The following is a 14,227-nucleotide window of genomic DNA, read 5'->3' on the forward strand; positions in this document are numbered from 1 at the left end:
TGACAAAAGATAGAAAAGGGAGAAAACAACATGACTAAAAAAAGAAAATCTGAGCTGCTGTTATACCCAATGGAAAGCAAACCTTCTTTTCTTATTAAATATTCAGAATAACAGACTTGATAACAGTGAAAAAGTCAAACAACTTGGAATAAAAACAAAACAAAGAGTTTCACTTTTATCTCATCTCATTCGATGCATATGGTTCTTTTTTTCATTTTTTTAACATTGGGTTCAGACTTTGAAAGTTAAACAGCGGCGCTATGTTGATGAAAAGACGTTGTCACTATGTGATTATTCCTCTTTGTGTCCGTCTGCTTCATAATCTCCCGCCTCCCCTTCCTTTTTGTCCCTCCTCCTCACCTTCATCCTCCTCCTTTTGCTCGACACCTTCCCTCCTCCTCACCTTCATCCTCCTCCTTTTCCTCGACACCTTCCCTCCTCCTCACCTTCATCTTCCTCCTTTTGCCCGACACCTTCCCTCCTCCTCACCTTCATCCTCCCTGTCCCCGCCCCTCCTTCTTTACTCCTCCTTTACTCTCTCTTACCTCCTTGTCACCTGACTTTCTCCTGATCTTCCTTGTTTCCTCCTCCTTCTTCTCGTCGCCCTCTATTTCCCCTCCCTTTTCTCTCCTGTCACGCCTTTGCCACCTCAACGTCCTATGTCATCTTTGTAACATCCGTCTTCCTCCTCTTCCTCCTCCTCCTCTCTTCCAGGTACCGCTTCCTCGGAGCCCCGGCGTCTCGCCTCCCTCGGCAGCCTGTTGGATGATCAGCATTGGCACCATTTGGCGGTGGAGCGGCACAGCACTCACCTCAACCTCACGGTGGACAAACACACGGAGAGGATTCAAATCCCCGCAGAGTTCAGCCGCTGGGACATCGAGCAGGTGGAGGGCACGGAAACACGGCGACATACACACAATACACGCATGTGCATTTTCACATTAAAACGGTCCTTTTTTTCGTCCTCCGTACGCAGCTGAGTGTCGGGGCGGTCCGGGGCCTCGTCTCCGAGAGGGACTTCCACGGCTGCCTGGAGAACCTGCTGTACAACGGCCTCAACCTGATAGAGTTAGCCAAACACAAAGACCATAGAGTGTCTGTGACGGTGAGAACATTTTATCATGAAAACCCATGAAACGTCTCTTATTTAAGCTTATCATCACTCGGCAATGCTTCATTTTTGAGAGTTTTCAGTTTGTTTATTACGAAGGTAGATGTGTGTCTTTATTACGCAAAAAAACAAAAATGTTTCGAGAGCAAATTTCTCATTTGTAAGTAAATTATTTGTTAGTTTTGCTTATGAAAGTAGAATTTCTTGCTGCAATTCAAAAATCGTTGCTCTCAAATCAAAAATCTTTGCTCTCAAAAGTGCTGCTACAAAATTGTTGACAAAACAGAGCAATATAATGTCAACTTACCTCCATGTCCTCATCACAAATCACAAAGATTTTTTATTTGAGAGCAAAGATTTTTTAATTGCAGCCAGAAAGTCTAGTTTCATAGCAAAACTAACAAATAATTTACTTACAAATGAGAAATTTGCTCGAATCTTTTTCTTTTTGTTTGGGTTATAAAGACACAAAACTACCTTGATAGTTTATACACTTGCTTGGAGCATATAGGTCAGAGCCTAAATGGTCTGCTCATCATTGATCAGATGTATCGATCAGATGTATTGATCAGATGTATTGATCAGCTAAAAAAGACCAGGTTAAACAGGGAGATCTGTGGGGAAATGCGAGCCTCCGATTCTTTCTTTTTCTATTCCTCCAAGGTGATGATGACAGATCGCGTTCATCATCCGGGGGGAAAACTCTCAGCTTTGATGTTCAGCTCTTTAAACTCTCAGCTTTCATTTCTTAAGAGAGAATACGGCATCAATAGCCAGCAAAAAAAAGAAAATCCGCGGGCTAAATGAGTCCCTTTTTCGCGAGCTAATAAAAGATTCTGCTTGGTGTTATTTTGTGACTTACTCGTTACAAGAGGTGCTGCCACGAAGACGCAAGCCGAGGTTCCACCGAACCGATCGCTCGCCTGCATCATAGATGAGACATGAAGAGAGGACAGAGAAGTGTAGGCGGCGGGTGGACGTTCAGTAAAGGCCCCTCGTCTTCATCACGAGGACCTTTTTAGATGTTTCTACAACGACAATAAATGGATGGAGAGAAGTGGAGAGCGGAGCTGAACCGTTTCTAATAAACGGTCTGTCGTTACCTTCAGGGACCGGAGAGATTAAGAAATGCAGGTTCAGAGATTCCCACGCATGGCTGAAGATCTAATAGGGGCTATTAGTTGGAGTCTTTTTTATTAAAGTGACCACTTTTGGCCATTATTAAAGGTATGATAACAACATGAAGTAGAGCTTTAAATGATGTGTGTGTGTGTTGGGGCTGTACGGTGTGTTAGTGAATGGCCTTAGGGGATTTTATTGCTCACTTTTTACTTTGTATGTTGCAGTGGCGCTGCATCCTCCACCACCGACGTCCATGCATCACTTTAACAGCTCCACAAAGGGCTTTTAGATGTCATCTGTGTTTCCGGAGCATTATAAAGATAGCGGGCTGATATTCCCAGCAGAGAGCTGGGACTGTAATATATAACCGCTGCAGCCTTTGCAATGGACCTGGTGTCATTACCACTACTCAAAACAATGGGCCGCAACAGGAACGTCTACACAGCACTGCTCACATTCATACCCACCTTCCTTCCTCCGCACCTCTCGGGTGACATTGGTATTTTTCAGTTTCTAATCATCTTTTATTCTCAAGGGGACTTGCTGATGAGATCATCGTGACACGAGGTCACATCGGCACGCCCTCTGCAGCTGATTAATATTCATGTTTAATGTTGTTTAATCTCTCTTGTAATCATTTCTTCTCTCAGGGCAATGTGACCTTTTCTTGTGCTGAGTCGGTTTCCGTGGCCGTGACGTTCCCGGGCCCCCAGAGCTTCCTCCAGTTGCCGGGGGCGAGGGCGTCCTCGTCGTCAGGGGGCGTGTCCGTTGGGTTCCAGTTCAGGACGTGGAACAAGGCGGGGCTTCTGCTCACCTTTGACCTGCCTCAGGAAGGGGGCGTGGTCTGGCTGTACCTCAGCGAGGCCAGACTCCGGCTGCAGATCCATAAAGCCGGCAGGACACTGCTGGAGCTCAGTGCAGGTCGGACTAACAGCGTGTCAAATGTATAGATAAACACAATGCCTATAGGTAGGTAGGCAGATAGGTAGGTAGGTAGGTAGGTAGATTGGTTGGTAGGTAGGTAGGTATATAGATAGGCAGATATATAGGTAGTTTGTTTTGGTATTGTTTTGCTACAGCAGCATTTTATTGTTAATGCTAATAATTATGATGATTATCATTAAAGGTTCTGCTCTGAATGACGGTCAGTGGCATTCAGTGGAGCTGACCTCCAGACGAGGTCATGTGACCATCGCAGTGGATAAAAGTGAAGGGGGCGTCGCTCACGGCAGCCACTCCGTCATCGCAGGAAGTCAACTCTTCTTTGGTGGTAAGAGTGAAACTTCTTTTGTCTTTTCATATCCTTAGACGCTGCTACCTTTTCTTACAACACCTTCATAATTAAAACTATAGTTGCAGTAAATAAGGAATCATCTAAAATGTTTACGATGACGTTTCTTTCTACTGTACAGAACAGCTGGTGTCTCACCGCTACAGTTGTGTTTGCTCTGAGACAAATTTAGCTCGAGGCTGTTTTATAATGAAAGTTACAGTTTGCTTCATCTTCGCCTCCCTCATCTTTCCTCTCCTTTTTATCGCTTCCTTTCTCCATCCTCTTTCTCTTCCTGTTTGCTTTCCTCTCTTCCTTGCCTCCAGTCTTTTTTTATGTCCTTCTCCTTCTCTTTCTTTCTCCACTGGCCTCCTTTTCTCAAATCTCATCTCTTTTGTCCGCTCTTTGCTCGGCCGTATTACAGTCCAGGCATGTTCTCCAACTGCCTTAGGCCTTTTAGCATCACACACACACACACACACACACACACACACACACACACACACACACACACACACACACACACACACACAACCTTTACACTAACTCTGTTTCCACGTTAAATGGACGACTAAGAAATAAAATAACTATATTCATCAGAGGCTTGTGTATCTTAACCTTTTAAAAATCAAGGATCGAAGACCGAAAGATTGTTATTTAAAACTGTATATCATAAGCAAATATATTAAACAACAGAACCAAAACTGCTGTATTTGGATGTATTGAACACCATAAACAAGTGAAATATATGGTTTGGTACATGAGAAAATGTACCCAAATGTGCCCAAATGTGCCCAAATGCCCATTTTGGAGACCTCGCCTGAATGTTCTCTGTACTAAACCCTCTCTAACTTTGTTCTGCTTCACTTTATCAAAGTCAACCTTTGCAGAGAGAATGTTCACATATTGTGCTATGATTTGGGTTAGAGAATGTTCACATATTGTGCTATGAGTTAGACCTTACAGCTGCATCATTTCAAAGAAATAATTATCCTGAAAGGGATTCTTGTCGAGGCGAACCTGAAACCTTTTCATTTTGTATTGTGTGTCATCTTCATTTACTCTTAACCAGTAACATATAGACTGATATTTACACATCTGAACAATATCTCACATGTGTAGCTTTTATTATAACACCCAAATTATTCAAATAGCCCTAGTGGTTGCAGAGATACACCCTTTTTAGTTTGGGGATGCAATTTTCAAGCAGAGGCCTAAAAATAGGTTTGTTTCATGAAGGTTAACTCCTCTAGAACAGTGTACACAGTGCACATTAACCCTCACAGTAAATACATGTGTGTTTAGTCTAAAGTCAAAACAATCACAGTGAGCTGTAATCCACTTTGTCCAGGTTGTCCTGCTGAAGAGGACGGTCCGGACTGCAGGAATCCCTTCAGCCTCTTTCAGGGCTGCATGCGTCTCCTCAGCGTGGAGAACCAGCCGGTGGACCTGATCATGGTGCAGCAAAGACTGCTGGGAAATTACAGCCAGCTGCAGATCGACATGTGCGGCATCATCGACAGGTCGGAACCACCTTCTCACTGGTCTCCCATTGAACCGTCTTTTTGCCCACTCTGCCATCACTGAGCAGCTATGCGTCCATCGTAGTATTCCTGAGATGAGCAGAGCAAAAAAGGCCTTGGTTGTCTTCAGTAATATATGATAGTAGACAGTTTTTACATCCAGTAATAAACACTTCCCAACCAGGTGTCATTGCATCTAAGGCGATTATTGTTCATGGGAGACTTATAAAGTGTGAAATAATCCATGACAGCCCTCATCATAACTCTGCTAAAAAATATAAAGTGAAAAGAAGAAGTGTTCCGCCTGTGTGCCGCCTTAATAGCAGTCCAGCCCCAATGTGAAGAGTACAGCACAGAACCGGCCATGCGTTTAATAGACTTGACCCATCAGGCCTGTTGCAGGACCGAATCAACAGTCGGATCTAATTTACTTCTGCATCCGACCCGCGTTCAGAAAGAAAGCAAAGAGAAGTCCGCCCGATCCCTGTTAGAGGTGAACCACCTGGCAACCTTGTATAACACTGACCTCCAAAGCTTTAGAGGGAGAGGAAGACATGGAGGTGCAAAGTGCGTCGCACTTTTAACGCACAATGACAACATTAGTTTGCATTGAACACAAAGAGGCAACAGCAACGTGAAGCTGTCTCATTTCCCAGTTCTTTAACCATCGTGTCAGCCCAGCCTGGACATTTGCTGTATTGATCGATGTTGACGTTTACGTGTGTGCAGATTTAGACGTTAAATATTAACAGTTTTTTTCATTTGTCCCAAAAATCCTTTCAACCGCTCTGAAGTCAGCCATCAAAAATAACTTTGTTGTAGCCAATTGAGGTTGTAATGAGTTTATGTTGTTGCATGTTTCAATCAGTTGTGTAGGTGATCCTTATAATCAACATTCACTTGTGAACTGGATAAACCAAGACAGTATGATTGTAGTAATATAATACCAGGAGTGGGGTTCAAACCCACGAGGGCATTCACCCATTGGATCTTAAGCCCAACGCCTTAACCACTCGGCCATCCTGGTGTGTATGAATCTCACCAAAAAACAGTCAATAAACCAAAAGTGGGATTTGAACCCATGTGGACTTGTGTCCATTGCATTTTGCTCGATCGTGTCACTCAGCTGTGACACGAGGATGAATATTTAAGGCCGTGAATTATTCCTGTTATTGCATATTAGTTGTGACTTGAAGATACTCAAGCGCTCCCACTGAAGGACTTCCATGAACCTGAAGTTCAGAGTTCAAACCCATTGCACTTTCATTGCTCTTGTCGGTCGATTAATTTTGGCAAAAGCTGAACCAACTGTGAAACTCATCAACAGATCAGACGTCGTCACCGTGCTGAGTTTGATTGACGGTCCCGTCAGCGCTCATTGCAGCCCTGGAAGCTGCCGCTCTCACACACAAACACCAGACAGATGAAATAAAAGAGCCGCGGCGTGCGGTAATGTGAATTTAAAGTGAAATGCGTTATCTGCAAGGCTCCAGCGCACTCTTAGATTAAAGTAGCGTGGAGATAAATGGAGGTAAAAGTCACAGTGTAGCAGGCAGACGGGCCGCTGAGTCAGCGCTTTTATCTAAATAAAAAGGAGAGGCTGCAGATTCTGCACAATCTGTTTTCTCTTCAATATTCCACCCTCACACACTCAAATACTGTTGTATTGTATTAAAACATGTACTTATGAACATAAAGGCGGATGAAAACACGACACAGACCAACCGTCACGCTTCTTAAACGCCGGTGACGTGAAAGTGTGTGTGTGTGTGTGTGTGTGTGTTTGTCTCAAACCTCCCAGAGGTGCTAGCCGGTCATGCAACAGATTGGAAGCAACCAGTGTGGATAAAAAAAATAAAAAAACACTGTTACTCATCGTCGCCCGTCGTTTTCTCAGCAGAATGAGGTCACAGGATCCCACCAGAGACGCGAGATGAGTTTTGTTGTTCAAAAAGTGTCGTTTTTAACGTCGATAGTTTTGTTTTTCATGTACAAAAAAGGTTTCTGACTCCCTATCTCATAATTTAGACTTTTTATCTCATCGTTTTTTCTTTTACTGACGGAAATGGTCTTCCATACTGTCATGGGTTACAATAGGAGTCGCATTTACGCCTCATCTTGTCGTTCAACGTGTTGAACTTTAGAAGACTGGATACCTTTACTCCTATTTTTTCATTTCTTTATTTTCTTAATTTTCTCCCACGGTAGCTTCTCAACCTCCCACGTCCAGTAAACGGTAAAAGAGAAAAACACAAAATACAGTATCCTATTTCTATTTCACTTTCAGTGTCAAATAGATGACATTTTCGCGGCCCCCCGTTCGGTTCCCTCCCTCCCACACAGGACTGATTGTCATGGTCATGACGGTTACATCGGTATGTCATATATGTATCTATAAATAGCACGCGGAGCTCCTCCCGGGAGCTGTGTGTTCGTATAGCTTCTACAAACAACACCTTGGAAGAGGAGCTCGGCTCAATCTGCTGCTGAGAAGAAGTGAAAGAATACTTTCCATTCAGCGAAAAAACTTCCTTTTTTTAGATAATATGAAAGAAACATCTAAAGCGAGAAAGTCATTAAATGAATCTTTTGATCTCCCCGGGGGAGGGTGAAAGGTGTTTCAAAAGGATGTTCTGCAGGAGACATCTTTTCATTCAACATTAAACAAAAAATAATTTTCTTTTTTCCTTTTTTTTCCAACAACCTCCCAAAAAACTGTATCAATATATAAACCGATATAAAAAATGTAAGATGTTCTATTTAACGTTCGGTTCCTAAATAACCTTGAAGAGCTTCGGCTGAAAGGTTTTTTACCCCGAGAAATGGAAACGCTGCGTTTCACGAAAGGCTCGTTTAGTTTAATGAAGTAGTTTTCTCTTTGAAAGGTATGTAGAAAGCACAGTGCCCCCAATCTCTCTCTATACATACATATATATATATTTATATATTCATAAACACGAAGCAGGAAGGGCTGAACAAGAGATTATCTGTCAGTCAAAGGACTTTTAAATGCTCTGTAATACCTCCCTGATATTTTTATACCCCCTTCAAATTAAAAAAAAATTAAAAACATAACTCTCAATTCACTGTGGATGTCTTTTTTTTTTTTCAACACAAATCACAGTAGCCTGGATGAAGTTTGTTGATTGGCTTTATGACAAAATCAGGGAGTGTATCTTAATTTCATTTGGGTCCACAAGAACCGTGATGCAATTGAAGAGCTATTTTTACTGCCTGCTGTAAAATGAAGGTGAATCAGTTAGGATATAAATGGTGATTTCATATTAAATATTAACTCCTCGCGACACCAAAAGATAAAAACTGTGTTTTTGTTGATTGTCTGCAGATCCTGGAGAGCTGTTTCTAAAATGTTACGTATATAAATAAATCAACACTCATAAAATGTACTCAAATGTTGCTTAATTTCTTTCTCTCTCTCTTTTTCCCACTCCCACTCTCTCACTCTTTCTCTCTTCATCGATCCATTTCTCTCTCAATCTCTCTCTATCTCTTTATCTCTCTCTCTTTCTCTCTCTCACTCCCCCTTTCTCCCTCTCCCTCTCTCTGTATCTCCCAATCTCTCACACTTTCTCACTCTCTCCCTTTATCTATCCATCTCTCTTTCAATCTCTTTCTATCGCTTTATCTCACTCTCTCCCTCTCCCTCCCACCATATCACTCTATCTCACTCTCTCTCTTTATCTCACACTCCTCACACTTTCTCATTCTCTCTCTTTCTCTATCCGTCTCTCTCTATCTCACTATCTCTTTCAATCTCTCTCTATCGTTGTATCTCACTCTCCCTCACTCGCACTATCTCACTCTTTCTTACTATCTCTCTCTCCCCCCCCCCCCCCATCTCTCTCTCAGGTGTTCTCCCAGTCGTTGTGAGCATGGTGGTCGCTGCAGTCAGTCCTGGACCGTCTTCCACTGTAACTGCTCTGAGAGCGGCTACAGCGGCGCGACCTGCCACAGCTGTGAGTCACACATCACATGACCCCAATCTGAACGAAGCAACACACAGATAGACAGGAAGTAGGATGAAACAGGACTGATGCAATAAAAAAACGAAACAAAACAACCAGAGACCTAAATACATTTAGATGAAACACACGGTGGTACAAACCCATTAAAACACAGAAATCATTATGAATGTTTCAGAGCGGCGGCGTCATCTCTTCTTTGCAGTGGTCATATTATCATAAAGTTTGCATGTGAGAGATATGATGAAGGTCAATGAGACTGTAGCTGTGACCAAACTGCCAAATACTGAATAAATGAATTGAACCCCAGCGGTGAGGTGAGGTGCTGATTCCCTCGAGTCAAATCCTTTAAAACCAAAAGAGGAGAGTTTCTCTCTGTCTCGTTTTTATTGCTGGTGTTTTCTCTGGAAACCTTTTTTTTTTTTCAACCACAACTGAGGGAATGTGATGAATAAAAGGCCTTCGGCTGTGCCGGAGCAGAAGAGAGATAAACAGGTGAGCAGAGTGTGGGAACCTTGAGATATGGATGTGACTGGAAAGGCTTGATTCTTCGATTGCAGAAGATGCTCTGGTGTGTGTGAGAGAGGCCGAGAGAGGAGGGAGGAAGACTTGTGGAGACAGAGAGGAAGAGCCAGGGCTGATAAAGGTCTTAGTTTTATTTATTGGGTCTCTGTGCTCCCATCCGTCATTACTGTCCTCTCCTGTTGGATTCATCTTTACTTTACGGGACGCACGGCCGCAGAAATAAAACTGAAGATGATTGTCTTCACTCTGGTTACGAGACAGTGATTCAATGGCGGCAGCAGCCACGATCCTCCGCAGTGTGTAGTCGTCCTCTCCTCACGGCTCCCGTGTGCGTCCGCCAGCCGATGCGTTGACGTGATTCATGTCGAGCTCGTCTCCTTGTGTTCCCTCCCAGCTGTGTACGAGCGGTCCTGCGAGGCGTACAAACACAACGGCAACACGTCGGGACGTTTTCACATCGACGTGGACGGCAGCGGACCAATCAGACCGCAGCTGGTCTACTGCAACATGACAGGTGAGACACACACACACACACACACTGGTCTTTGTGTACTAAGAGGACCGTGCTCCCCAAACAAGTGCGTCGTTAGAGGGACACCCCTTTCCACTTGTTTCACAAAGATGTGTTGAATATCAACAAATGTATTTTGGGCCATACAACACAAATCTCACTTCAAATTTTGAATACACAAAACACAGCTCAAAATACAACAACCTGAAACTATCCATCATTAAGTGGACACTAGATAATTAGGAGCATAAACCCCTCCCATGGCACAAATGTAAATTGTCAGAACAGTAGCTACACACACACACACACACACACACACACACATTCACTGCCCCTCTTCCTTCTATCATTACTCAACGTTTTTTTTATGATTAACATTTACATAATAGTAAATGATGATGCTTTTCTCGTCACATTCTGATCGACTTCTTCTCCCATCGCCGCTTTGTCTTCTGTCATGTCATTTGTTTAATCATATGAACATGAATAATAAAGTATCACTGCTTTATGCAATTTGTGGACGTATATAAATCTTAATAGCAATCATATTTGTTTTCTCCCACTCTCTCTTGTTTTCTCTCTGTAGTCATTATTGTTTTTTTTCTCATAAATTCAACTTCAAAGATGTTTGATTTAGTTAATCCTCATTTAGACAGCGTAGGTTGGTAGAGTATACAGTCCATCCTCATTACAAGCCCGTTAGTATATATATATATATATATATATATATATATATATATATATATATATATATATATATATATATATATATATATATATTTATATATATATATATATATATATGCCTGTTTTTTAAATAAGGCTCTCAAAATAGATATAAATACAGTTTGAAAATACAGCTACCAAGCAACTCTAAGCATTTCAAATGTCATTAGTGTAATCAATACTCCATATATGTATGTATGTATATATTATTATTATAAAATAGATAAAATAATATAAATATATGTATTCATATATGTGTTAATCCGTTCTGGGAGACGTATTTTGGGGCTAGCTGTTTCCCTCTGCTTCCAGTCTAACAGACTGTGGCTTCATATAAGAGTGGTACAAATCTTCTCATCTAACTCTTGATAGGACGGATGATATTGATTATTTCTCTTTGCATGAATGGGTGATGATGTAGTTGTGAAGGCAAGTGTATGATACAACATGTATGACAAACAAGAAAGAATAATTAACCAATTCAAATCAATCAATAGCAGTAATTTATGAGTAATAAGAGTCTATCCGTCCACCACCAGAGGAGAACACATGGATGGTGATCCAGCACAACAACACGGAGCGGACCAGAGTCCGACCGTCTCCAGGTGTCGACCAGCACACGGTTCACTTTGACTACTCCACGGAGGAGGAGCAGCTATTGGCCGCCATCAGCCAATCAGAGCACTGCGAACAGGAGCTGTCCTACCACTGCAGGAAGTCCCGCCTCCTCAACACGCCAGGTAAAGCCTCATCAGGAAAGTTGCTGGATGTATCCTCAAGTGTGTTTCTTTATAAGGTAACACTGGTCTTGTACTGTCAGACAGCTGGCCAGCCAGGTGATTAACTTTGAAGGAATGGTTTGACATTTTAGGAAATAGGCTTGCTTGCTTTCCGGCGTAGAGCTAGATGAGAAGATTGATGCCACTCTCCTGAAAACAGAGGGAAGCAGCTAGACTGGCTCTGAAGAAAGGTGACAGAATCTGCTTCCCAGAACCTCCAGAGCTCACTTATTAACACATTATCTGTTCTGTTTGTTTGATCCGCACAAACACCAGAGTGTAAAAATGCTTTACGTGCCTATATGTGACTATTTCTTGGCTGGAACCAGTAAATTCCTGGAGTTTCTTAGTGCCAGACTAAGACAATAATCCGGCACATAATTCCCCATTGAAATGGCTTGTTGTTGTTTCTACACTTTGATTAAATACGTGCTAATGGATTATTCGTTTATTAGTGAACTTTAAAGGTGCTAGTTGTTACTATTGTACAGAGTGAGGCTAACTGTTCCCCCTGCTTCCAGTCTGTGTGCTAAGCTAAGCTAACCAGCTGCTATCTGTATGTATTCAAGATTCAATATATTTGTATTGCCAAATGCACAGTTAACAGACGTACTAAGAAAAACTTACTTTGCTAGGTCCTCCTTCCACACAAAATTACAATATCAAATTTAACAATTAGAACTAAAATGAAGAATTAAGAATACAAAAAAGTGCTATAAATACTAATAGTATGAGAACATATATTATTAATTAGACTGATAGACAAAGTGTGCTGTTTTTATTTATATTTTGACTCATTTAGTTTATAGAGCATTCATATAACTTACTTTATCGTTCAACCACTTTAATGAAATGTGATACAATTATGTGTTTGTGATTATACGTAGAAAGTAGATCTTACTTGTAAAAAAAAATCGTGTCTAATTTTAATCTTTTGCTCTTTTAATCTTATTTCGTGGAGAGCCCTCTCGGGTTTTGTTTCCTCCCGGTTCCCTCAATACCCTCAAGTGCATATTGAAATCAGAAAAGACTGTAAACAAGAGCGTGTTCCTAATTGTCTAGTTGGGTTAAATAAAAGTTAATGAAAGCTTTGTTAAGCAGGCTCCCTTCAGCAGGGACTCTCTCTCTCTCTCTCTCGATCGACGACAACAAAATCATTACGCTGCAAACTGGATGTGGTTTCAGGGATTTTTCTTCTCTTTCACTAACGATTCAGACAAATGGATTATTCAGGGTTTGTTTAATACCGTCTCCTTCTGAGAAATTAGTATTGAGTCAGATCAGTGTTTCCTTTGTTTAGCCGTGTGTGTGTTTTATTTTTCTTCTCGTGCTCGTATTGACTCAGAGGTGGTAAGCGCTATAAAAAGACATGTACAAATAACACAAGACAAACATCATTAAGTGTAAAGAAGCACAGCTAGATACATCAGGGACGTGTACATGTTAGCAGTAGGGCTCCAGGTGTGTTGGCTCTCTTTCTCTGTATGACGTGGCTTTTATCCATTTAAAAATCCTTGAAAATAGCAATTTTTATTTTAAATTAGCTATTCAAGTAATACATCTTTTTTCAACCAAAAATGCTTTGCACTGGCTACTGCAGTTATCCAGTGGACATCCACGCAACTATTCATGACCAGGACACATGCTCAAAGTGTCTCTACTGTAGAACTAGCAAGACTACGCAAGAGAGACAAGTGGTTAAGCAACTTTTTTTGGGGGGGTGGCGGATGTATAATAAAATGATGGATGAAAGTAGTGAAAGTGGTGGAAAGAGCCGAATGGGTAGAGAGATAAAAGTTCCATTATAAATGCCCCCCGCCGCTCTCTGGGAAAATAAAGAATTGCAGACTCAGCAGAGACCTTTCCAATCAGCTTCTCTCACTCCTCTCCACCGACGCACCCCAGAGATGCGAAATACATTTTCTTCTCCATACTATCATCGCCCTGCATCCAAAAACAATATATTCAGCGTTAGGGGCAGGAGCTGGCAAACATCCCCCCGGCTTCACACACTAGATTCATCTTGGGAGGCGGAGAGATGGAGGGTCTCTTTCCATACAGCTACTTCCTCAATTCTTTGTGCTTTTTTGTGCATCGGTGTAACTTTTGTGTCCCGCAAGCATCTTTTGTTCGATCGTGGACGCGGGGACGAGAGGCTGCACTTCTTCACAGTTTAGTGAGTCATGGTCTCCCAAAGATTTGAACACTGAAATTACCCTATTAAAAATGTAAGGGGAGGTGGGGGGGACTGAGCGATTGTTCTATAAAATTGTAAATCATAGGTTGTTTTATGATTTTTTTTTTTAAAGTAAAAGGCCAAAACTGCTGTATTTGGATGTATTGAACACCATCAGTAATTAACAAGTGAAATATATGGTTTGGTACATGAAAAAATTAAAATAGCCCAAATGGGCCCAAGTGGGCCCTAATGAGACCTCGCCTGAATCTTCGGAACTAAAACCCTCTCTAACTTTGATCTGCTTCACTTTATCAAAGTCAACCTTTGCAGAGAGAATGTTCACATATTGTGCTATGATTAGAGTTGAAACCTGAAACCTTTTCATTTCTGCTGTGTGTCATCTTCTTTTACTCTTAACCAGTAACGTATAGACTGATATTTACACATCTGAACAAAATCTCACATGTGTACTTTTATTATAACACCAAAATTATT

General features: G+C 41.7%; 1 protein-coding gene across 1 annotated transcript in view; it reads left to right on the plus strand.

Annotated features, from left to right (window-relative positions):
- The window catches only part of LOC306742586 (contactin-associated protein-like 4), a gene marked incomplete at both ends in the record, with an annotated part of 88,464 nt that overhangs the window by 44,606 nt on the left and 29,631 nt on the right, over window positions 1-14,227 (plus strand). The window contains 8 exons of the mRNA XM_079224977.1: window positions 715-887; window positions 980-1,108; window positions 2,887-3,157; window positions 3,363-3,506; window positions 4,858-5,029; window positions 8,900-9,006; window positions 9,932-10,051; window positions 11,314-11,514. Coding sequence (XP_079081103.1) covers window positions 715-887; window positions 980-1,108; window positions 2,887-3,157; window positions 3,363-3,506; window positions 4,858-5,029; window positions 8,900-9,006; window positions 9,932-10,051; window positions 11,314-11,514 — 1,317 coding nt within the window. The remainder of the gene's footprint in view (window positions 1-714; window positions 888-979; window positions 1,109-2,886; window positions 3,158-3,362; window positions 3,507-4,857; window positions 5,030-8,899; window positions 9,007-9,931; window positions 10,052-11,313; window positions 11,515-14,227) is intronic.

Source organism: Taurulus bubalis (assembly GCF_910589615.1).
Source record: "Taurulus bubalis genome assembly, chromosome: 1".
NCBI classification, from domain to species: Eukaryota; Metazoa; Chordata; class Actinopteri; order Perciformes; family Cottidae; genus Taurulus; species Taurulus bubalis.